The following is a 25851-nucleotide window of genomic DNA, read 5'->3' as shown; positions in this document are numbered from 1 at the left end:
CTGGGCTCATAAAACACTCAACATATGCTGTTAAAACGGGATTAGAAAAAGGCTTATACAGTCTTTGAAATCCTAGAGAATATCCAACTTACAGTTATTAGTCGACAGTGACCCTGAGCCAACATGCACAGACTGCTCTCCCGTCCAACGTGGGTGCCCTGGGCAAGGACAAAAGGTTATTTGGGGGCCCCTTCCGTGACCACTGCTTCCTATACTCATGCGCTTGTTGCTGCCTGCCTAGTCTTCCCATCCCTTCTCTACACTATGCCTCTCGAGACCCTCTGCTCTACCTTATAAACACAACCTCTTCCCATCTTTCTCTTGTCTATTATTCACCTTCTCTTTTCTTCTATTTTTCCTTATGATTCTAGGATATCTAATAATTGTTTTTTCCTTTTAGTATTCCAATTTTTCTTTTTGTCTCCTCTCCTTTTGTCCTACAAGCTGTTTCAGTTGGTTTTACACTTTTACATTTAAGCCTTTGGTCCATTTTGAGGTGCTTTTGTTTTTTATGTGGTGAGACGTATGGGTCCAAGTCCATTGTTTTGCATGTGGCGAGTCAGCTGTCTCAGAACCATCTGTAGAAGACTGTTCTTTCCCTACTGGATGATTTTGGCACCATCAAAAAATTAAGTGACCATAGATGTATGGGTTTATTTCTGGACTCTCAACTCTGTTTCAGTGATTTATCAATATGTCAGTACCACATTGTTTTTTTATAAATTTATTTATTTATATATTTTTGGCTGCGTTAGATCTTCGTTGCTGCACGCAGGCTTTCTCTAGTTGTGGTGTGCAGGCTTCTCATTGTGATGGCTTCTCTTGTTGCAGAGCATGGGCTCTAGGGGCCCGGGCTCTAGAGTGCAGACTCAGTAGTTGTGGTGCATGGGCTTAGTTGCTCCGCAGCATGTGGGATCTTCCCGGATCAGGGCTCGAACCCATGTCCCCTGCATTGGCAGGTAGATTCTTAACCACTGTACCACCAGGGAAGTCCAGGACCACATTGTTTTGATCCCTGTAGCTTTGTAGTAAGTCTTGAAATCAGGAAGTGAGTCCCCCAACTTCGTTCTTATTCAAAATTGTTTTGAATATTTGATATTCTGCGTCCCTTACAATTCCATATGAATTTTAGGATGAGTTTGTCAACTTCTGCAGAAAAAGGCAGCTGGGCCAGTTGGTTTTCATTTTTGTTAGGAGAGATATTTGCCTGATCAGGCTGACAAAATGACCATTTAATAGGTCTCGCAACTCCACCCTTGATCTGGACTTCAGAGGTTAAGTTTGCAAGAATTTGGAATTTTGTCTATTACTGCTCAATACTGGGGCAGAAGACTAAGAGCAGAGGGTGCTGAAGAAAACATGAGTCTGAAGCAAACATGCACCTAAACAATCTGCCACTTAGATGCCACGTGACGAATCACGGACCCTCTCTGTGCTCCAGCTTGCAATCCATAATGAGAACGGGGGTGCTCCCATCAACACCACTGTGCTGTGGGAACAGAGACCACAGGCTCCAGCAGGTGCTTCGAGGACTTGCTCTAACACCTTCTTACAAGACTCACTGGCCTGGGAGGCAGCTGTAACAGCCCTGTGGACCTGGTGGTCAACTTCTACTGCTTGTCTGCAGCTGTGAAGAGGACACTGAGGTGTAGTAGGTAGAGGACGGGAATGGTACTCAGGCACAGGAAGTCCTTCTGGAGTTCTGCTCACCCACTTGTTAGTAAAGACAAAAGGACCTTACTGTCCCTCACTCCAGCGCAAGTCCATCCTACCCAGGCTGAGATGACTCAGCTCCCAAGAGAGATCAGGGCCCAGAGCGGGAGAACCAGGGAGGCAGGCGGAGATGAAAATCCAACCCTGGTGGCTAAGGAGCACAGCTCTTACCATGCCCAGCAACCTCCACATGTGCCCATCACTCAATACACACTTAATGAACGCCCACTAAGCATGGCTGTGATAATCGCCACTCAAAAAGGAGTGATAGTAAGAGCAAGTGACATCAATGTCTACCTTTCTGGACTGTGAAGTCCTCCCTGGTCTTCTTGATCATTTCAAATGATATGCTTAATTCTCCATTAGTGTCAGGGTCCTCCTGGAGACTAGATCACTTTGCCTCCCAGTGTACCCTCATGTGCCATCATTTGACAGGCTAAAATTCTTCCTGACAGATGTTCCACCAAATGACCTGGAAGCTGAATGCTTGGAACAAAGACATCTACAAGCTAGTACTGGCAAAAGGAAAGGAGTGGAACCCTTAAATCTGGGAGTGGGTATGAAGCAGACAGGATTGCAAACACCTTAGTATCAAGTATTACAGAGTATGTTTACTCTACCTCAGCTCACATGTAAATCCAGATGAACTGGTATCTCCATACCAATGAGAATGAAATGAACAGCTAAGTGGCCAGAGTTCCCACAGTACCATTCACTTTCTTCCTTGCTGACAAATACAGCCTGAAGTCTGGATCTTCAGGGAAAAGACAGAAAGAGAAAGTTACAGTTCAGTCCCTAAAGTTAAGTTATTTTCTCTGCTCTGGGAGAGGAAGGCACCATCAACAGTACAGACCCAAGTTATAGTGTTTTTAAGTTCATGTCACTTGTTTGTAGTATGAAATCATATCATCCAGAGTTTCAAAAGTGACCGCCTGGGCTTGTGGTGGGCCGCTGGGGGCTGGAGTGGATGATGTATGTGAAGAGCTGGGCTCAGGGCTCTGGCCAGAGTGCTGCCCTGGGTCACTCTGTGCAGGTGCAGGTCTGTTCCATGCCTGGCTACTCAGAGAACCAGTTCTTTTTTGGTCCACAAAGTAATTCGATGGTGGGGCAAACTCAGGGTCTCTCTCAGCCCGGAGATCTGATTGCCTCTTCAACCAATACCCAAAGGAAAAGTCTAGTAAAAATAAGAAAGAGTATTATTAGAACTGATGATTGAATCATTGAATGTTTATTGTTATTACTTTTTAATTATTGTATATATTTCTTAAAAGCCACCTTAAATTCTCTGGAGAACAAGGACAGTAATAACAGAACTATAATACAAGGTATATGCGATGCCTACAAAGGATAAGGAACCAGGCTAAGAAAAAGGAGTGAGAACTTCCATGTGGAGAAAGGTTCAAGGAAGGTTCTGTGGAGAAAGAAGGCTGGCAGGCTCTAGAGACAATGCCAAAAAAGTACTAAAATTACATGTGAGATAAAAAATCAAGCACTTAAATCATTTGCTTGACATGATGTTTCAGGTACTTCATAGCAAAACACAAGTTTTGTCTTTTATTGAGCTTTAGAAGACACAAAAGGCACCTGTCCAGATCTATCTTGGTATTCCATCTCTATTTCTAACAGTAGCACTAACCAAAGGCACTCACCCATCTGCATATCTTTTACTTTAGTCGTGGATCTCATCAGTTCCAACAATTCATGCTAATGTACCACTGAAATGATCTTTTTCAAAAAGACATAAACCAGAATCTTCTCCCAAAGAGAGGCTGCTGTAGGGACCGTGGTGTATTTACAGAAAAAATTTACAGACAATTCTGCATAACCCAATGGAACCATATGTGAATCCGAGTTAATACACTGGGACACAGACTGTTTTCAACTGAACATAAAAGAGACTGCTAAAAACACGGAATACATTAAAGTACCAAACCTTCATAAGGTTTTAAAAACTGGTTCCTGAAAAACAGCATCCCAGGGGCTTCCCTGGTGGCGCAGTGGTTAAGAATCCACCTGCCAATGCAGGGGACACAGGTTCGAGCCCTGGTCCGGGAAGATCCCACATGCCGCGAAGCAAAAGCCCATGCGCCACAACTACTGAGCCTGCGCTCTAAATCCTGCGAGCCACAACTACTGAGCCCACGCACCACAACTACTGAAGTCCGTGTGCCTAGAGCCCATGCTCCACAACAAGAGAAGCCACTTCAATGAGAAGCCCATACACTGCAATGAAGAGTACCCCCGCGCACTGCAACTTGAGAGAGCCGTGCAGCAATGAAGACCCAAAGCAGCCAAAAATTAAAAACAAAAAACAAAAAAAACAGCATCCCAAAGCTGTAAGACCACATGGGGGCAGCGGGAATTTCAGAAACCTTCCCCCAAGTGCTTCACAAAAAAAAAAAAAAAAAGGAACTCATCCTTTAGGCATGATGCCTTGTAGACCCTGGTCTTTTATAATCACACTGTCTAATGCTCCTGGGTATTGAGAAGAAACAAGTTCAACGATGTGGAGAATTCCTTAAGCTTCCAAGGACCAGTAAGACTCACCAGAATCACACTCTGTTCAGGAGAACTGACCCCCTTACCTTTTCCTCTGTCCCACTCCCGGATGTGTGGCACCCCAGGCCGGGTATCCTTCCTCTCCTGAACGATGACTTCGACTTTGCTACTCTGGACAGCTGTATGAGGAGCTGGCATGACCTCTGGTTCTGGTGGCAATGGCCCAATAACATCTCCATCTATTTTTGGCAATGGAATAAGACTTCATTATAATAAAGCTTAAAACTACTTTTAAAAATTAAATAGAACATGCTCATCCTGAGAGTACAAACAATAACCGGTATTTATTGAGCATCTATCATGTGCCAGGCAGTGGGCTAAGTATTTTGTATACAATAGTTCACTTAACCCTGTAATAACCCTAATAAAGTCAGGACTGGTATTCCCACTTTATACCCATTTTATAGATAAAGAAAATTAAGATCAGAAATGCTACACAGGTGGACAGTGACAAGGGCCAGGATTCAAACCCAGGATGGATGGATTTCCAAGTCTCTGTTTGCCACTATGCCACCCTGCTTCCCCTGACCAACAATCGAAGGACCAGAAACCCCCCAATTACTCAACTAAAGTAAGAGTCTCCGACTAAACAAGGGGACTGAGGGTGATGAAGAGCCTGGCGACAGGCTGTAGGCTATTCTATTTTGGCCATATTTTAAAAGAAAATAGATTTTTAAAAAGCACTGGTGGCACTTTACATCTTGTGGAAATGACAGATGTTCAGGAGTACAGCAAAAACAGAGAAACAAAACAGAGTTTAACATGTCACAGGGAGACAGCATTTATACAAAACTAAATGGACCATTTTCCGATTCCCAAGTGTTCTGATCTCCTTCCAAAGCTAAACTGAAGTGCTTTCAGAATTAGAAAATGGCCCGTGGCTTAGCACAGGCTTCCGGGAGAGCTGGAGAAGCTTCTATGTGCCCCTAACACCCACACCCCCTTCTTCCTTTTGGGACTACAGTGCTCCCCAGCTTCAGCTGGATATGTGTCACCTCGCCAGAGAGGCCATTTCCCAGCCTCCCCTGCAGCTGCGGATGGCCCGTGGATTCTGGCCATTGGGATGTAAATCCATAGGTTGTGTGTGATCCTGACTCACATTCCTAGAATGGAAGCTGGGTCCCCGCCCCTTCTTCCCCAGGGCTGGATCATGAACAGGTGCTGGGGAGCTAGCGACCGTGCAGGTGAGAGGAACCCTCTATGGAATGACAGAAGCATTAAGACAGGAAGAGGCCAGGGAAAAGGTGACCGTACCGGGCAGAGCTACTACCTGCCCTGGACACCCACCACCTCTGAGGTGTTAAACTAGAGAAGCAGACGTCCACCTGGTTTGAGCCAGTCTCTGCAGTGTCTCTGTTTGGGAGTTTATCCCAGTCTAGCATAACTCTCACAGTGAGCAAGTCTGACCACAGTACTGAACGGTGCTCCCAGCATTTCAACAGTCCCTTGGTAAGCTGTCTATACCCATATTTGTAAATCCTTTATTTTATTACTTTCTGAATGCATGTCTTCTTTAAAATACATTACTTTATAATAATCAACAAAAACTGCAGCCATAGCAAATGAAAATAGGTCTAAAACATGTACGTGCACAACTACATTTTATCCTAAAATACCTTTTAAGTATTTTACTCCTAAGTCTCAGTTACTAAACCATGCTGTTCTATGAAACAACACAATGTACTGCTAATACCCTTGTCTACAGCCTAAAATTTTCTTTGGAGTGTAATTCCACGCCACTTTGGTTATAAAAACTGTTCCTGGCAGTATCTCCAAGGTGCACTGCTTGCTTAGAGAATAAAACTAGATGGCTGATTTCCACATTGCCAGTCCTATTATTGAGACATCAACTGAACTAAAATTTTTCCTTTTGTGGTTTAGAAACACGAGCCAAGATATACCTCTAACTTCTTCCTCTGCTCCATCCTCTTTAGATGTTTTCATCTTTTTTTGTCGGAGTTTGGCAAGTCTTGCTTCTAACATAGCCTTTCTCTTTTCCTTTATATTTTCTCGTTTTGTTCTCTGGTCTGTTGTCTGAACAGAACAGAAAATTAGAAAATGATTAGCGTATTCACAATATTTCTGTTGAAAAGGATGAAATAATTAATTTTATTCTAAAAATAGACTAATTGATTTTCATGCCACCTCTAAGGAGCCATCCTTGAGATCTTCAACATGAAGACCCGTTAAGTCCTCTTACACAAGCCCTCTGATGTCTTCTGAAGTTTAGTAAGAGTTCAGAGTATCCTGGAAGGCTTACCATTCAAGAAAATTCTGTCCTACTCCTTAACCACCCTCTAATAACTTTCTATTCTCTCACCCAGGCCGCTCCAAAAGTGCCATATTTGAAACCAAGTATAAAACATCAAAGTTATACAAGTTACTTTTGAACAACTATAATCTTAAAGTCTGAAACACCAAAATAATATCGCAATTACCTTTATGAAACCGATAATTGCATTCTGAATAGCAATGTAAATTTCTAATTAATTTACTAGATTTTTTTGCAGTACGGTACAACAAGAAACCCAACCGCTCAAATCCTTAACATCAATTGAGTTTAATTTGTACCTGCTCACGCAGCATTTCTAAAGTTTTCATCTGCTTGTTTCTCAACTCTTTATCTCGGGCAAAGGCAAAGTATCCAACACCAAGTTGCCGGGCCTCTGAAATAAGTCAAAATTATCCAAAAGGTTACATTTCCTTGATCAGTGAATTAAATTCAGACCAAATTCCTACCAAAGCAAAAAGTAACACAATGATGTCTCACACATTTTGTTTTGTTTTTTCTAAGAAGCAGCTAAAACAAAAGTTAGAAGTTGTTTCCATCCTGTTTGCCAAGTGACAAATATTCATTAACGTTTTAGTCATAGGCTGTCTCCACTTCTCTTGGGGAGCAAACTCGGATTAACAGATCCCCTGTTAGGAAGATACTCCCAACATGAATATTTTTAGGCTATGAAGTGAAAAAAGGGGTATTTTCAATTCCGAAAGCAGAATCTTTTATTTCCACATAAGAGCTGCTGCTTCACGAATACTTCCTTTTATGCTTGTCATTTGTTCAAGATAAAAAAATGATTTAAAAAAGCTGCCAGATGGGGGCTTCCCTGGTGGCGCAGTGCTAAGAATCCACCTGCCAATGAAGGGAACACAGGTTCGAGTCCTGGTCTGGGAAGATCCCACATGCCGCGGAGCAACTAAGCCCGTGTACCACAACTACTGAGCCCATACGCCTAGAGCCCGTGCTCTGCAACAAGAGAAGCCACCACAATGAGAAGCCCGTGCACCACAACGAAGAGTGGCGCCCGCTCACCACAACTAGAGAAAGCCCGTGCACAGCAACAAAGACCCAATGCAGCCAAAAATAAATAAATTAAAAAAAAAAAAACAGCTGCCAGATGACTATACCATTTTCACGAATGTCTTCGTAATGTACAGGCCCCATTGGTCTTCTCAGGGACTCCCTCTCTTCTTCCTCCCATTGCTGGCGCTGGAGTTCTTTTCTCATATCTTCAGATAGTAAGGTTTTTTCATTTGCAGGACTAACGAAACTAGGAAAATCGAGCAAAAACCATCTTAGATAAGAGTTGTGACACAGCAGTGCTTTGGTTCAGGAGTGCGATCATGGATGAGTAACTCTAGTTATGAAGAAGACAGTTCCTTACAGAGGCTTCTGACCCACAATACCACTGGGAACCTGCAAAAACTATTTTCACCTTTCTTTAATCAAAGCAAGCAACATGTTACATTAGCATAATGAAATCTTGCCTCACCACTCAGACAAATTACTTTCCTTCCCACCCTGGTCTTGGGCTGAATGGAGGGGGCAGGAGAGGCAGAGAGGAGGAACTATGGGCCTCCTGTGGACGGTCTCCCGTGCAGGACCTCATGTCCTGTCAGGTGGCTCAGGGCTTCTGCACTTTCTTCCCTGTGCCAAGCCCAGGCCTACCTGAACCTGGATGATGTGGACAAGGTGGAGCTTCTCCCAACACTTTCCACACAACAGCTGCCCTTGGTTAGAATTTTATTCCCTGGGATGTTTTAGCAAGTTACCTCTTGGGTGTGTCTTAGGCACCACAGAAAAAATTCTAGCCATAAAGCCCTTACTTCAAAATGCGAAGGTGTATAAACAAAAAGTTAAGCTAACTACCTCCCTGCCCCCACCTGCTGTGGGATAACCAAGAGTATATTCTTAAACACTTTCTCCACAGTGGTTTGTTTGTTGGCTTGGTCTGGGCTCATTCTCTATTTGTTACTCTGTAGGCAGACATCCTTCCAAGTAAAGAGATAGGCTCTAACTCATCCCTTTTAGTAGCTACACAATCTGGATGATCAACCACTCAGGTTGTTCCCTGAGTGTGGACTATGTGTGTATGTGTATGCTAACCCCAAAAAAGTGCTTCCACTAATACTCTTATACATTAAAAAAATACTCTTACAGCAGAGCACCAAAGAAAATAAACTAAAAACAGCCTTGCGCACAGAACAATCCCCGTGTCTGCATGTCATGGGCAAAGCTTTGCATGTCACACACTTACAGCCTCCCCTGAAGATTTTTATCCATTTCCAGCAGATGTGGCAAATCCTTTCTCATACAGCGCCGGGATCGCCCTAAAGAATCCACATAATCCACCCTGAAATAAAAGTGAAAAGATGTGGAAAATTGTACATGACATATGGTTCCGTAAGTTAGGAAGTTGGTGCACAGTAGAAAGTTAATTTAGCCCCCATCACCAAGAAAAACCCTCAACCTGAGAGACCACTACCATTGGTAAGAACATGTTTTTCAAAGTTAAAAGTTGACACACAGTAAGTTCATTGAGCCCTTTATTAAATCTTAGTTTTAGAAACTGTAGAAAATGATCATGTACATCTCTGACCTCAAGACAAATACGCCACAAAGACCCCTGCTGCAGCATCTCAGAACTTACTTTAATTTGGTTTAAATTCCAAATATTTTATCAGCATCATAATAACTTTGCTCCGTACCATATTCTCAACTTGCTCACTTCCTTACAGTCTTCCCAAATTTGACTTTTTATTCTTTCCTGTATTTCTTCAAATTGGTACAGTTCTTCCCAATGAATTAGAACTTTCTTAATATAAGTATTTTGAGAGACTCTTTTTGACTAGGAGGAAGCCAAGCAACACACATTTTATACCAAAGAAGCACCTCAGCAGTGGGCCAGTCTGTTATCTTTCACCCCTGTTCCTCTTTCCTCATCCTGGCCCCAAATACCTTTGTCCAGGTATGAGGCAGGGGAGCCAGGCAGCCAGCATGGCCAGTGAAATACTGAGACTCCCCCATACAGGAAAAGGGCAGGTTTTCATGAGTAACATTTCATTTGCATTATGATGCAAAACATTTTTAATTTTTTAAATTATGGGCAAGGACTCCCTCACAGCCTTTGGCAGGAGGCTGAAGAAAGCACAGAAGGGCCAGCACTGCTGCTGGACCAACTCAAGGTCAGATTTCCACGCATGTGGCTTTGCTTTTGTTAGCCTTTTCTTTTGTCTCACACCTGCCGATTCCAACTGTCAGCCTATGATTTAAAAACTGAATGTTTGGGAATCCAGAACTATAGTCCTAAAGCTGATGACCACAGAAATAAAACCTCCAACAGCAGAAAGCAGGTTCTTTCTCCCTTTTCTTCTTTTCCTTTTTTCTTCTTCTATGAATGGAGAACAAAAAACATTGAGCCAGATGGTCTGAGTAGTTATTTACAGTATTTTTGTGGAAAGATTTTCCACCACCTGGAACTTAACTACTTAAAGGATTTTACAAGCAGTTACAATTCTGGAACCTAATTTAAAAACAAAAAAAGTGTCAGAACTGCTTGCAGTGCATCTTCCTTCACCATATGGTGGCATGTGACACCTTCAGTTGCCCTCCAAACTCTTCAAATCAGTAACAAATTGATTGTAATCATACAGGCATTAATATGAGGGGGGAAAAAAAAGACATTAAACCTTTCAAAGGAGATGAGACTTCTCCTATGAAAAGCAATCACAGGCCATTCTGTCTCTGGAGAAGGCCTCCAAAACATTCAGATCCCATCAAAAAGAAGTGGCAGAACAGCAGCCAGCAACTGCCCCATGTAATCAGCAATCACTGAGCAAGCTCTCAGAGAAACAATTACTCGAGGTACAAGGGGGGACACAGGAGGGCTCGGAGTCATACCCTCTTCACAGGGCTCTAGGGGGAAGTTAGGGCACACGCTCATGAAACACTCCTAACAGGAGCAGGCAGGGTGTAAAAAGTACCAGAAGTTTGCCTCAATCTTCTTCTGGTAATGAGGCCAGTTATGTGTCAATATAAATAAAAGGTAAGACCCAAAGGAGCAGAAAGTATGTTTAAGTGCTACCAGAGTTGAGATGAGGGAGAAACCACTTAGACTAGAAATGATGAAGAGAAGCATGACAGAAGGGATGGCATCATACAGGCTCCTCTTCTGGTTGCTATAGCAAGTGTGTGGCCACTTAGCCCACCCCAAATGTAAGTGTTTTAGAAGGTAGGTAAGAAGACCCCTCCACAGCATGAAGGTGCACGTTCTCTGTGTTCCCAAGCAGTGAAGACTGCTCTCCTCACTCATAAATGACTCCTGCCCACAGGGGCAATGTCTGACAAGAGGTCAACGAGTGCTGCCAACAATCCTAAGCCGTTCCTAACAAACGCCCCCATAAAGAGGACATTTGAGCCTTGAAGTGGGGGAGGGGTGGGCTCTGCACCAGCAGGAGGGGAACAGGCAGGGTGGCTCCCAGGACACAGCATCAGTGCATCTCCATGCAATTTCAAGCCCTTTTGAACAAGTTTCTAAACAATGTCTTAGGTACAAAAAATCATAATGGAATTTTCATTCTGGTCTCTTTGTAAAGAAAAGACTAGTTTAGTTTCCCCATCATTCACCTACTAGGCATCACCATCCCTGTTCTACAGATGAGGAAACTGAAGCTTAGAGAGGGTAGGAACTTGATCACAACCATATCACAAGTGAAAGGCAGAGCTACTGCTGTCCAGATCCAGGTCATGACGCCTAGACCACACTGCCAGAAAATGTCACAGCCAGAGTAAGGCTCACTGGATCAGCTCTGCCAGCCTCTTTTCACTGGAAATAGAGATAACACTATCTACGTGATGACTCTCCATGATGCCCGAATAAGGACATTGGTAAGGTAGCATGGGTAACAAAGGAACATTCTTCTGCCTAAACAACTTTTTCACATCAATGAAACAGGCCTATCAATGCCTCCGTACCTGGCACAGTGCCTGGCACATGGCAGGAGTTCAGTCTATTTGTAATTATTTCCTTATTGGAGCTACTCCTTCTATACCTATAAATCCAATCCTATTTAAACTGGAGTCTCTAAAGAAAGAAAACTGATTAAGAACAGAGAGAAAGGGACTCCCTTGGTGGCACAATGGTTAAGAACCCAGCTGCCAATGCAGGGGGCATAGGTTTGAGCCGTGGTCCGGGAAGATCCCACATGCCACGGAGCAAATAAGCCCGTGTGCCACAGCTACTGAGCCTGTGCTCTAGAGCCCGCGAGCCGCAACTACTAAGCCTGCAGGCCTAGAGTCCGCGCACCGCAACGAAGAGCAGCCCCTGCTCACTGCAACTAGAGAAAGCCCACGCACAGCAATGAAGACCCAATACAGCCAAAAAAAGAAAAAAAGAGAGAGAGACTGGGACTTCCCTGGTGGTCCACTGGGTAAGACTCAGCACTCCCAATGCAGGGGGCCCATGTTCAATCCCTGGTCAGGGAACTAAATCCCTCATGCATGCCGCAACTAAGAGTTCACATGCTGCAACTAAGAAGTCTGCACGCCACAACTAAAGAGCCTGCATGCCTCAACAAAGAGCCCACATGCCACAACTAAGACCCAGCACAGCGAAAATAAATAAATAGTAAATAAATAAATATTTAAGGATAGAGAGAAATGGCTTGATATCAACCAAACAACATAACTCTCAAAAACTAAACGCAAGTTTGACAATGTTAACATGACCAAATGGCATAATATCACCAACCATTCTTCACTGGGATCCTGGGGAGGAGGGATATCTTTTTCAGAAACGGTTTCTTCATCATCATCTCTTTCTGTCTTTCTATAATCTCTATTGGCACCAAGCTCTTCCATTTCTTTGCGTTTGTCTATGAGCTTCTGTGTGAAATCCACAAGGTACATATCCTCCACTTCTTCATCTAGGACATAAAAAACAATTTTCAGATTCTTTTTTTTTTTTTTTTTTTTCAATTTTCAGATTCTTGACATCAAAGAAGAAGACCACATGTGGAATTGACATGAAGCAGTCACATTCAACACTAGGCGGCTATATTACCCAACAATTCAGTAGTTGATGTCTCCAACCACCCCCTAAATGCTCACAAAGACACAGAGCCACCTCGAGACTGACAGGGAAGCTGTAAATAGACCACTGGACACATATACCACATAAAAAAATCTTTAAAAGCCTAATGCTTTCCGCTGCCTTGTCAATAACAAAAGGCTTTAAGATAAAAAAACCACTTGATTTCAAGAGACTCATATAGCCAATTACATGTGGGCCATATCCCATAACCCTAATTACACTGCTACAGTATGGCAAATGTTTGAAGGGTCATAACACAGGTAAAAGAAGTCATCTGAATTCTTTTCAATCCAAAGAACACTACTTTCAGGTAAGGCACGGTGCCAGGATCTGCAGGGCATACAGAGATGTGTAAAGTGCCATCTGGCTGCAGGCTTCATGATCTACTTGAGCTAAAACATACACTGAAAGTTAAACAGCGATCCATGATTTTAATTTAACACAGTATAGTGGGTGTATTCACAATGTTTCATGAAGTTTCACTCTGCTAGATTTAAGCTCTAAGGAACAGATAGTAGGTTTCCTACTACCAGGGGCTGGCGTTACCCTCACCGTACAGTGGAGAAGAGCTGAGGCTCCAAAACTTTACTAGCCCGAACATGCTGGTCCAATATGCCTATCAGGAGGTGGGCCTGCCGATAGGGACAAAACCAAATCTCCACGTCTACACACTCCTTTGGACTTGATTTCTATATTAACAATATAAGTAAAGTTTGAATCAAACGAAAAAAGACTTTTTTTTTTTAAGCCACAAAAACATGTAACTCAAATGGGAAAGAGATACACGTTCCCAGAACTGAGGTGTAAGACCATGTAACAGTGAGGCCTCCTGCTGATTGATACCCTGCTGCTTCTTTAGGAGGAAGGCAAAACCTCTCCCAGGGCCCTCAGCTTTGCGCGCACCCAACCTGCCCAGGCTGGGCTCCCCACCACACAGGGAACAGGCCTCTGCTGTCTGGGCCGCCCATGACCAGGGTCCCGCCCCGCTGCCCTCCTGCTGCCCCACTACCCCCTTTCCCTGCCCCTCTGACCCAGCCCTGCTAGTCGGCCCTGCAAGCTCTGGCCCTCTCCTCCCTCCGATCTGCTCTCTCCATTCTCCCCCTGCAGAATCCCTTTCTCCAGTTTTCCAACGCCTTCAAGACCCCCATCAGAGGCACCTTCTCCCTAGAGACTTCCACACATGCCTTTTAAAGGCAATAAGATATGCACTGCATTGTAAAATCTCTTCTACTGCTGTTGAACTGTAGGTTGGGTTTTATTTTTCTGGGGCAGGTATGAGGAAAGGGGGATCTTTTTATTATTATCTTAAAAGCAACTATAAGCACATCACAGAAAGAAACTAAAAATAGAGAAAAACAGGGGAAAAGGAACCATAACTCCAGTACCCTGATATAACCATAATTCCTCCCAGGTTTTTTTTAACATAGCAATAACTGTAATTGTGGCCTATTTAGACCTTGCTTCCTAAATTTGCTTTGTTCTGTGCCATTTTCCTCCACTGATGATACCCCCCCTTGAGGGCAGAGGCAGAGAATCTGGCTTATACCGTACTAGCTTGTCCCTTCGTAGCACCTATCATGGAGCCCAGCACCCACGGGGCAGCTGAAAAACTATTGCTGATTTTCTTGTCTCTGTGCTGGCACGGAAAGTAATCAATTTTATTCTTTAAATTTCTCGCTATTCTTACAATTATTTTAACAAATAATAAAATACCACAGAGGTGTATGAATTACAGAAAACAAAGATACATAAATAATCATATTTACCTATAAAGGCTCCTTTAGTCATTTTTTCATATAATTTGGCTTTTTCTTCCAATTTCTCCCTAGTAGTAAAAAAAAAAAAAGCAAGTATTAGAAATGGTCTTATCACTGCAACTCCTGGTAAGTCTGCCCCATCCCCAGCCTTACTGCTGCAACCTGCCCAAGGGACCCAGCCTGACTACAGCTGAAACCCCGCCCTGAGGGGACCCTCAGGCCCAGCCAGGTCTGCTCTGCCAACTAAACGCAAGCTCCGTGAAAGCCTAGCCCATGTTTCTCTCATTCATGACTGTATCCCAGGGCCTAAAACAGTATCTGGTGCATAGCAGATGCTCAGTAAGTATTTGATGAGTGAATACATGAATGAATGAAGATTCCAATTTAATTTAAATGCCAAATGTAACTTAAATACCAAAAAAACAGAGATGTCTAAACAAAAACATTTTCTATTTGCAACCTTCCAAATGGATCAACAAATTCCATTTGTTTTACAAATTCCTTGTCTTATACAAGGGTCCCTGGTCTCCCTTGGCTCATCAGGCCTAAGGGAGGTAGAGACCAACTTCTTGGAAGTCTGTTAAAAATATGATCGTGTCTATTTTATACAGAACATGAATAATGTATTCATGACAAATAGCTAATAAAAAACAAACATCAACCCTGGTATTTCAATACAGCAGTCTCCCTACTCATGTTAATTCTAGAGACATTTATTCTTTCGTGGGTAAGACAGCTGACAATTCTTTTATTCTAGAAATACCTATAATGGTAAAGAGCCCCAAACAAGTCATCTGAGTTTTTGCTTGTGAAGGATCACATTTAATCGTAATAGAAAATTTCATTTCTAATGGTGTCCCAAGGGAATTCCCTAGCGATTCAGTGGTTAGGGCTCTGTGATTCCACTACAGGGGGCATGGGTTCGATCCCTGGTTGGGAAACTAAAATCCCACATACCATGCAGCGCAGCCAAAATAGTATTAATAATAATAAAAATAATGGTGTCCCAAGGCAATGAAGTTCCTTGGTCACACTGCTGTGTGCTCTGGAATAAGTGACTTAACCTCTCATACACCTCAATTCCCACATCACAATAGGAAAGATAGCACTGCCTCTTAGGGTTGTAATGAGGATCAATTAGATAATACACGTAAAGCATGCCACCAGTTACAGCCTCTTCACATCTATGTCAGAGAGATTCTTCTTTCATTTTACACATTCATTCGCAAGCACTGACTACATAAGTGCCAAGCACTGTTTTAGGTGCATAAGACAAAGTTCCAGCTCTCATGGGGGTCACACTCTAGAAAGGGAGAAAGACAATAAATAAATCAATGAAAAAGAGGATTTCAGACAGTGAGAAGAAGGGAAGGAAATAAAAGCAGGTTTTCCCAATAGAAGCCATTTGTCATGCATTGATGGAGTGCTCTGTGGACCAGCTTAGTCATATCAACTTCTAAGAGGTTAAGTTGCTCTTTTTCAGATGGAACTTAATGTAACAAGCAGTCTTGTTACAGAATCTCATCATCTTAGTAAAAATAAAACTTCAAAAAATTTAGAAAACAAAATACACTGTCTGGACAGAGAAAATGGGCAGGACACTAAGATAGGGTAGTCAGGGGAAACCTCTCTGAAGAGGATGTTTGGTCTAAAGCTTGCACACCAAGAAGTCAACCATGGAAGGAATCTTCAGGGAGAAAGCAAGTCAGGCAGAGGAAAGATGAAGAGGGAATGAACCTGACATGTTCAAGGAGACATCAGTGTGGTAGAGGGTGCTGAACAAAGGGGAGACTGGTACAAAATAAACACAACAGAGACAGGTGGGGACAAGAGTGCAAGGGAAAGGATAAGAAGTTTGGATGCAGTGTAACAGAAAGAAGATTTTAAGATGGCAGGAAGAGTCTTCAGATGAATAATGGAGGGACTTCCCTGGTGGCACAGTGGTTAAGAATCCGCCTGCCAATGTAGGGGACACGGGTTCGAGCCCTGGTCCAGGAAGATCCCACATGCTGTGGAGTAACTAAGCCTGTGCGCCACAGCTACTGAGCCTGCGCTCTAGAGCCCGCGAGCCACAACTACCAAGCCCGCACGCCATAACTACTAAAGCCTGTGCACCTAGAGCCCGTGCTCTGCAACAAGAGAACCACCGCAATGAGAAGCTCGCGCACCACAACGAAGAGCAGCCCCCGCTCACCACAACTAGAGAAAGCCCGTGTGTAGCAACGAAGACCCAATGCAGCCAAAAAATATACACTAATTAATTAATTAAAAAGTAATGGAGATCAAGGAAGATGTCAGGGAAATGGCCACTGGATTTAGTATATGAGGAAGTCATTGGTGACTGTAAAGAACATTTCTTCAGTCAAGTAGTGAAGATGGAACTCAGAGGGCAAGGGTATGGGACACTTACCTGGAACCCACTATGTGCCAGACACTATGTAACTCCTTTAATCTCTTAAAGGGCTTCATGAGTTAACTATTAACCACCACACATCACAGACAAGGAAAGCGTCTCAATGGAAAAGTAACTTGCCTGAGGCCTTACATCCTCATGGACCTACCTCGGCCTGTTGTAAGCTCTGGAGAGATGCAGAAGTCCTGCAGATCATGGGGAGACTTGATTCCCCACGAGCACAATGAACGTATTATGTAAAAAGTTACTGGATAGAAAAATCACAGCAAAGTACCAAGGAATACTCTGTTATACAGAGGAAACTAAAAAAGATCATGCCCATAGTTAATACTCAATGGTGAAAAGGTGGAAGCCTTTACTCTAAGGTCAGAAACAAGACAAGGATGCCTACCCTTAACATTGTTATTCAGTGTAGTATTGGAAGTTCTAGCCAGAACAATTAGGCAAGAAAAAAAAAAAAAGGCGTCCAAATCAAAAAGGAAGAAATAAAACTATCACTATTTGCAGATGACATAACATTATATATAGAAAATCCTGGGCTTCCCTGGTGGCACAATGGTTAAGAATCCACCTGCCAATGCAGGAGACACGGGTTTGAACCCTGGTCCAGGAAGATCCCACATGCCATGGAGCAACTAAGCCTGGGCGCCACAACTACTGAGCCTGCGTGCCTGGAGTCCATGCTCCGCAACACCACTGCAATGAGAAGCCCGCCCACCGCAGCAAAGAGTAGCCCCTGCTCACTGCAACTACAGAAAAGCGTGCATGCAGCAATGAAGACCCAATGCAGCCAAAAGTAAATTAAAAAAAAAGAAAATCCCAAAGACTCCACCAAAAAACTGTTAGCACTAATAAATGAACTCAGTGAAGTTGCAGGATACAAAATCAATACACAAAACTCTGTTGCGTTTCTATACACTAATAATGATCTATCAGAAAGAGAAAATAAGAAAACAATCCCATTTACAATTGCATCAAAAAGAACAGAAGAGACTTCCCTGGCTGTCCAGTGGTTAAGACTCCATGCTTCCACCGCAGGGGGCACAGGTTCGATCCCTGGCTGGGGAACTGAGATCCCACATGCCATGTGGCACAGCCAAAAAAAAAAAAAAATCATAAAATACTTTGGAATAAATTTAACAAAGGAGATGAAAGACCTATACACTGAAAACTACACAGCACTGAAGAAACCAAAGATGATGCACATAAGTGGAAAGGTATTTACAGATTAGAAGTATACTGTTAAAATGTCCATACTATCCAAAGCAATCTACAAAATCAAAGCAATCCCTGTTAAAACTCCAATGGCATTTTTCGCAGAAATAGAATGAACAACCCTAAAATTTGTATGGAACCACAAAAGATCCCCAAAGAGCCAAAGCAATTCTGGAAAAGAAGAACAAAGCTGGAGGCATCATGCTCCCTGATTACAAACTATATTACAAAGCCATAGTAATCAAAACAGTATGGTACTGGCATTAAAACAGCCACATAGATCAATGGAATGGAAAGAGAGCCCAGAAATAAACCCACACACATGGTCATTTAATTTATAACAAACGAGCCAAGAATATGCAATGGGAAAAGGACAGTCTCTTCAATAAATGGTGCTGGGAAAACTGGACAGCCACAGGCAAAAGAATGAAACTAGACCATTATTGTACACAAAAACTAACTCAAAATGGAATAAAAACTTGAATGTAAGACCTGAAACCATAAAAATCCTAGAAGAAAACACAGGCCACAAGTTCCCTGACATCTGCTGTGGCACTGACCTTTTTTGGATTTGACATGAAAAGCAAAGGCAACAAAAGCAAAAATAAAGAAGAGGGACTGTATCAAACTAAAAAGCTTCTGCAGAACAAAGGAAATCATCAACAAAATGAAAAGGCAACCTATTGGATGGGAGGAAATGTTTACAAATCATTTATCTGACAAAGGCTTAATAGCCAAAATAAACAGAGAACTTACATCTCAACAGCAAAACAACAATCCAATTTAAAAAATGGACCTGAGTATTTTTTCAAAGACATACAGATGGCCAACAGCTACATGAAAAGCTGCTCAGCATCACTAATCATGAGGGAAACGCAAATCAAAACCACAATGAGATATCACCTCATACCTGTTAGAACAGCTACTATCAAAAAGGCAAGAAATAACAAGTGTTGGTTGGTGAGGATGTGTAGAAAAGGAAACTTTCATGCACTGTTGGTGGGAATGTAAACTGGCATAGCCACTATGGAAAAAGAGTATGGAGATTCCTCACAAAATAAAAATAGAACTACCATATGGGGACTTCCCTGTCAGTTCAGTGATTAAGACTCTGCACTTCCAATGCAGAGGGAAGGGGTTCCATCTCTGGCTGGGGAACTAAGATCCCACATGCCACACAGCGTGGCCAAAAAAAAAACAGAACTACCATATGATCCAGCAATTCCACCTCTGGGTATTTATCTGAAGTAAATGAAAACACTAATTCAAAAGATACATGCACCCCCATGTTCATTACAGCATTATTTACAATAGCCAAGATAAGGATACAATCTAAGTGTCCATTGATGTATGAATGGATAAAGAAAAGGTGACATACATACACAATGGAATACTATTCAGCCATAAAAAGCCATGAAATCTTGCTATTTGCAATGCTATGGATGGACCTTGAGGGCATTATGCTAAGTGACATAAGTCAGACAAAGAAGACAAATACCGTATGATTTCATTTACATGTGAAATTAAAAAAACAAAAACCCAAACAAACTAACAAAAAAACCCTAAACAAAAAAACTAACAAGTTCATAGATACAGACAACAGAATGGTGGTTGCCAGAGGTGGCAGAGGGTGAGGAGGAAATGCGTGAAATGGGTGAAGGGGGTCAAAATGTACAAACTTCCAGTTACAAAATAAGTAAGTCATGGGGATGTAACATACAGTATAATGACTGTATTGCATAGTTGAAGTCTGTTAAAAGAGTGGATCTCAAAAGTTTCTCATCACAAGACAAAAAAAACTGTGTGGTGATAGATGTTAACTAGATGTATTGTGGTGATCATTTCACAATATATACAAATATCAAGTTATTATGTTGTACACCTGAAACTAATATAACATTATACTTCAATTATATCTTAATAAAATACATATATAAAGCATTAAAAAGTTATAGCATCTTTCAACAAAATTAAAATTCTAAGAATAATGTCCAGGAGTGAGGAAAATGTCTCAAAAATGAACATATCTTTAAGTCAAGTCTCATGTCTGTTGAGGATAGGCCAAACATTAAGAAAAACAATCCCCCAAATGGGCTAATATTCTGCCCTTTATTCTCAGACCCAAAAGAGCTGAGGAGCCTTAGCAACCACTGTTTTCAACTTTCATTATGCAATAGATCCAAAAGCACATGTGGCAGTCATGACAGACATTAAAACTTGGGATTCTGAGTCCAGGGTGATACTGCAAATAGGGAAGAGCTCTTCTTTACAGAAGAACGCCAGCTAATAAACAGAATGAAAAAATAATAAACATGGACTGACAGAATTAGAAAAATCCTAACTTTGAAATCATCACTGTAATGATTGACCCATCAGTGATGACAAAACCGTCACATGAAAACATACTGGCAACAGGATATTCACAGTCCCAGTTTCCCTCCTTAGATTATTATTAATTACAAATGCAGAAGAGCATCTTCACAGTGGAAAAATCTAGCAGACCTATCTTAACTGAGTGATCAAAGTTATCATCACCAATAATGACTTAAACTGACATCATGAACCTCCCGATGTGATTCAATGGGAGGACATATCATTACCTATATATTCAATAGTATTCTTACCAACAACAGTTAGTGTGACTCTAATCAGATTGTGGGACACTGTAGAACAACTGGGCTGGACTCTTTAAAAAACATTAACGGCATAATAGACAACAAAAAGGCAAGGGAACTGTTTTAGATTAAAAGAGACTAAAGAGATATGAAAATTAAATGCAATGTGTACTCTTTGATTGACTCTTGGATTAAGTGTTTTAAAAAACAATAAAGGACATAACCTTTATTTAGGATAAATGGTGAAATCTGAATATGGACCGTATGATAGTACTATTTTATCAGTGTCCAATTTCTTGGGTATGACAGCAGTATTGTGATTATGCAAGATAACGTCCTTATTCTTAAAAGATATACGCCAAAATATTTAGAGGTAAAGTATCATGATGTTTAACGAAGTTTCTCTACACACACTGGAGAGAGGGAGGGGGAAGAAGAAAGTAAATTTTAAAAGATGTTAATTGGTGAACCTAGGTGAAAAGTATTAGAATATTCATCACACTCTTCTTTCAAATATTCTGTCGGTTTGAAGTTTTTCATATTAAAAAGTTGAGGGGGAAATTCACTTTCTAAATGCTAATAGCATGCCACCTAGTAGCCCCAAACCACACCACCATGGGGACACTTCTTAAACACTTGTTGATAACCTCAGCGCCTAACAGGGGCTCAAAGTGGGACTGTTTCATCTTTTAAACTGAGGCTTTCTCTTGTCTTCTTATAAGACTATAAATATGTCTGCAAATTATATTATTTTCAGAGTAATAAGAGTATTTGGCTATAAAGATGATAAAAATTAAAATTGTAAATCAAAAAGAGTAAAAGTTGAACTTTCATTCCTTTGCCTGGGTAGCCACAACAGCAGCTACATTTATCAGAGCGAAACTTTACCTCGCTTTGTCCAAAGTCTTCTGTTCCTCAATCTTCTGTTCAGCATCTTTCTCAGCTCGATTCGAAACTCCTGTGTTTTGTCTGCTCCAGACACTTGGTTTCTGGAGAATAATTTAAAAAGACAAGACAGAATCACCAAATGATCGCAAAAACTCTCTACTTGTCTTGTACATCAGAAGGAAAAAAAAGATAATTACATCTTATGAATCAGTGGAAATAACTAGACTTCTGACAGCCAACCTATGTCCCGTAAATACACTGTACATAGCAAAGCTGGAGCTGAAAAAAAAAGCCCTAATTACATAAAAAAAATTTCTTTATACAATTGCAGTTACTTCTCTTTTATCTCCTGAATGATTACAACCTAATTCAAGACTAATGAAAACATATATAACAGAGATTTAGTAACACAAGTAACAGATACTATAAGCTATAAAATTGTAAAAACATTCACAACTCTTAAAGACCCAGCTATATTTCTGCTATATTTCTATATTACCTAATTGTTTATCTCTGTTTGGATTCATAACACCTGTAAAACTAGATAATCTTCCATGGGAATGTAAATAAACACATTCTAACAGCATGTACTATTCCAAAAGAAGTGCTAAAGAATTAGATCATTACAATGCGCTTTTTTTTTTTTTTTTTTTTTTTTGCGGTACGGGGGGCCTCTCACTGTTGTGGCCTCTCCCGTTGCGGAGCACAGGCTCTAGACGCGCAGGCTCAGCGGCCATGGTGCACGGGGCCCAGCCGCTCCGTGGCATATGGGATCTTCCCGGACCGGGGCACGAACCCGTGTCCCCTGCATCGGCAGGCGGACTCTCAACCACTGCGCCACCAGGGAAGCCCATAATGCGCTTTTAAATCTTACTAATTTCTATCTTAATATTTAAAACATTTCATGCAGATGTTCAAATACAAGACAGAGATTTTTATGTAGCAGACACCATGAACACTTTCAAAAGACCTAAGTACAGTGTAATTTCCCTGTGTTTGGAATTGATGGAGATAATTAGATCTTATTTTTACCTTAGTAGTTGGTTTTGGTTTCCCCAAAACTCCAGCATCTTTTAGAAGTTTTTCTTGTTTGAATTCTTCTTGTTTTCGGAAGAGTTCAGCCTTAAGGTCTACCAACTAAAATAAAACCAATAAGCAAACAAAAACAATTAATTCTAATGAGTGACTGGATTTCTACGTTTTTATAATTCTCAAAACAAGATTACAAGCTCCTGTAAATGGACAAAACTGGATATAAAACTAAAAGTTTAAATGTACAATCTAGTACAAAATAAAACCAAGTCATATTTCATTCCAGCTCTGTTGTAAATGTATTTAACTTTCAACACTTCAAGGCTTTCCTCTGGGAAAGGGGAGAGTGATAAAGCAAGGTAAATGAAATCCGCATCTTTTAGATTCAGATTCAACTAACATTATTAAGCACCTTCTGTCTGACTGGCACTGTCCTTGGCTTTTTCTTGTAGTAATTTCACTTAAACATCACAACAATTTATTATTTCTATAGGAAAACGTCTTTGTTCAGCAACAATCTGAACACCAGTATATGTCTGGCACTTAACATTGAAGAGCAGGATACCAACATGAATTAGACATAATGCTGCCTCAAAGAGCCTACAATCTCCTAAGAAATGTAACTTACAATACCAGTCAGTTGTAATAATAAATGCCGTGAAGAGTGGAATTAAGTAGCAAAATATTCAGATGAAGGAGTATTTCCTTCTGGCCAGAGTGATCAGAGATGGCTTTGAAATGAAGCTTAAAGGAGAGGCAAGATTTCAACAGCTAGAAAGAAAATGGACTGAGTGAATTTTGTTTCAGCATGTTTTGGAAACTGCAAGTTTAGCTGAACAACAGGGTTCAAGAAGAGGAAAGGCCAGAGCAAAGGGTACAGGGGAGTTGGATCAGTCACCACTATCTACTCCAAAAACGGATGTAATGACAGTTTCTTTTTTAAGGATCCAAGTACAGCTGCTTATACACATGGTCATTTATAAAGCAGATACTTTTTTTTTTTTTTTTTTTTTTTAAAGCAGATACTTATAAAGCCCAGCATCACAAACTGACTTTTAAGGTAAATCAAAATGACTGAGCTCAATGATTTCTATTTTGGAGGGAAGCAATTTAAAAATAGGCTTGGCAGGGTTTTTAATAATGTTAAGGGCAGGTTCATTCTAGGGCCTAATACTCTAAATTTAAAAAAAAAAATTAAAACTTAAGCCTTGGGATTTCCCTGGTGGTCCAGTGGTAAAGAATTCACCTTCTGATGCAGGGGACGTGGGTTCGATCCCTAGCCGGGGAACTAAGATACCCACATGCCACGGGGCAACTAAGCCCACGTGCTGCAGACTACAGAGCCCACGCTCCACAACTAGAGAGAAAACCCGCACACCACAATTAGAGAGAAGCTCGCACGCCACAACGAAAGATCCCGCATGCTGAAACTAGGACCTGACGCAGCCAAAAATTAAAAATAAATAAAGTTACACGTATCACTAAAAAAAAGACTTGTACATTTAAGGAAAAAAACTTAAGCCTGTTCTTCTAAGCCGCCTTTTTTTTTTTTGATGTGGACCATTTTTAATGTCTTTATTGAATTTGTTACAATATTACTTCTATTTTGTCTTTTGGCCCAGAGGCATGTGGGATCTTAGCTCCCCAACCAGGGATCGAACCCACGTCCCCTGCATTGGAAGGCGAAGTCTTAACCACTGGACTGCCAGGAAAGTCCCTCTAAGCCTTCTTAACTACATTAATTTTCTAGCCAGACATTTTCCTATTAAACTTTTGAACTTTAAAATGAAGATGCTCAGAAAAGTGTCAATTCCCAGATGGCATTCACATTATGAGTATTGCTAATTTTAACCCGTCAGGAAAGGATAACTTTAATTTTACAGCTTTTTGATTCCTAATCCTCAAACATAATAACTAGTACCAATTTTCAGTATTAGACGGGGGAAAGGAGCTCAAATATTGGGCTACTTCCATCTTTTCCTTCATATCGCTTGCTTCCTAACATTCTGCAGTAAATCCAAGATTAAACTAAAGGTTAGGCAATTTGCTCTGATATAACGGAAAAGACAACAGCTTTGGAGTCAAACAGATGGAGTGAGCCCAGTTCTACCACTAAGAACTCAGTATGTAAGCTGGAGAAAGCCACTTCATTTTCGGAGCCTCAATGGCATCACCTATAAAATGGGGATATTACTAGCACCTACCTCCTAAAGCAGTCAGGAAGATTCAATGAGGTAGTGCATACAAAGTGCTGGCACAAAAGTACTCAGAACAGGTTTTCTTCCTAGAAGCAACTAACTTAACAATGCTGTTTACATTCTGTTAGACCTCACAGCTCCCGGGCAGCGCAGCCTACGGGTGTATTAACAACTGTTTAGTTCCTGGTGGGGACTCTGGGCATCTCGGACCCTGGGGAACAAATCACACTAATGTTCTGGGGGGACCATGCCCGTCCCTGAACTAAAGGGAGACATATCTGCACAGCTAGCAGAGGCTGCGTTCCCCCTCCGACGGTAACGAAGACAAGGCTGGCAAAGAGGCCTGGCCTGTTGTCGCGGAGGGGAGGCAGGGACATTCCAAACCCGGAAAAGACACCAGGTTCTGGTCCGCGTCTGAGGAGCAAGCCTGGTGCCGGTGCACGGCGGAGGGGAAACGTCACGTTCAGGGTTCTATAAGAAAGAAGTGGGCCCTGGCTTCTTCTGGGAGAAAAGCCAGGTACCGGGGGTCCTGTCTGAGGGGAAGCCAAGTTTGGGTCCCCGAGTGAAGAAACAAACGAGGTCGAGATTCCTGTCCGGCAGAAGCGAGGAGACGCGGAGCCCGCAGCATCACCTACACCCGTACTCACCGAGGACGCCGTGACGTCCAAAGGCTTTTTCTTCCGGTCCATGGTCGCACTAAGGCGCCCCGGCCCAAAGTGAACGCCTCACCAGGTCCCCGCAGGCCTCTTATACGGCTTCCGGCGTAACCGGAAGTGTCCTCATGAGAGCGAACCTGTCTACGACGCTGGCACCATCTTGAGAAGGTCAGGATGTGGTGCGCACTGCGTCCTTCACCATTTTGAGAAGATCAACGTGCCCAGGAGTGAAGCTAACTGCTAAGGCCATCTTGAAGAGGGCGGAAGGTAACAGGGCTAGTGTTGTCGCCATCTTGTGAAGGGCCGCATACGTCTTGCAGAGCAATGCACGCCAGGTTGAGTGGGTCAGTTGCGCGGGGCGGGTGTGTGTGGCGATGGCGCCGTCTTGGAAGGGCAAGGGAACTGAAATGAATGTCTTCCAGTGAAAAGAAAG

The 25851-nt window shown here is 42.0% G+C and overlaps 1 protein-coding gene across 1 annotated transcript; it reads right to left on the bottom strand.

The window, feature by feature from the left end:
• Positions 1-25501, bottom strand: CCDC174 (coiled-coil domain containing 174). The gene is made up of 11 exons (XM_032649939.1): positions 25410-25501; positions 22565-22669; positions 21533-21633; positions 14411-14469; positions 12303-12477; positions 8811-8906; positions 7681-7823; positions 6844-6938; positions 6174-6306; positions 4299-4451; positions 1-2887 (listed from the first exon to the last, which is right to left on the bottom strand). Exons 1-11 carry the CDS (start codon positions 25449-25451, stop codon positions 2589-2591), a joined length of 1401 nt encoding a protein of 466 aa, XP_032505830.1. The 5' UTR covers positions 25452-25501; the 3' UTR covers positions 1-2588.
• Between the last annotated feature and the right edge of the window lie 350 nt (positions 25502-25851).

This window comes from Phocoena sinus, chromosome 11 (assembly GCF_008692025.1).
Source record: "Phocoena sinus isolate mPhoSin1 chromosome 11, mPhoSin1.pri, whole genome shotgun sequence".
Taxonomy (NCBI): domain Eukaryota; kingdom Metazoa; phylum Chordata; class Mammalia; order Artiodactyla; family Phocoenidae; genus Phocoena; species Phocoena sinus.
This window is presented reverse-complemented; position numbering and strand designations above follow the sequence as displayed.

What these genes read in the sequence shown, in the direction of transcription:
- CCDC174 (XM_032649939.1), bottom strand. Translation starts at nt 25,451, where the DNA reads ATGGACCGGAAGAAAAAGCCTTTGGACGTCACGGCGTCCTCG. An exon ending in TAGAAATGCTGCGTGAGCAG is followed by an intron (nt 6,307 to 6,843) that starts GTACAAATTAAA and finishes TGTTCTGTTCAG; the next exon opens with ACAACAGACCAGAGAACAAA. An exon ending in GGAGTGGGACAGAGGAAAAG is followed by an intron (nt 2,888 to 4,298) that starts GTAAGGGGGTCA and finishes TATTTTTACTAG; the next exon opens with ACTTTTCCTTTGGGTATTGG.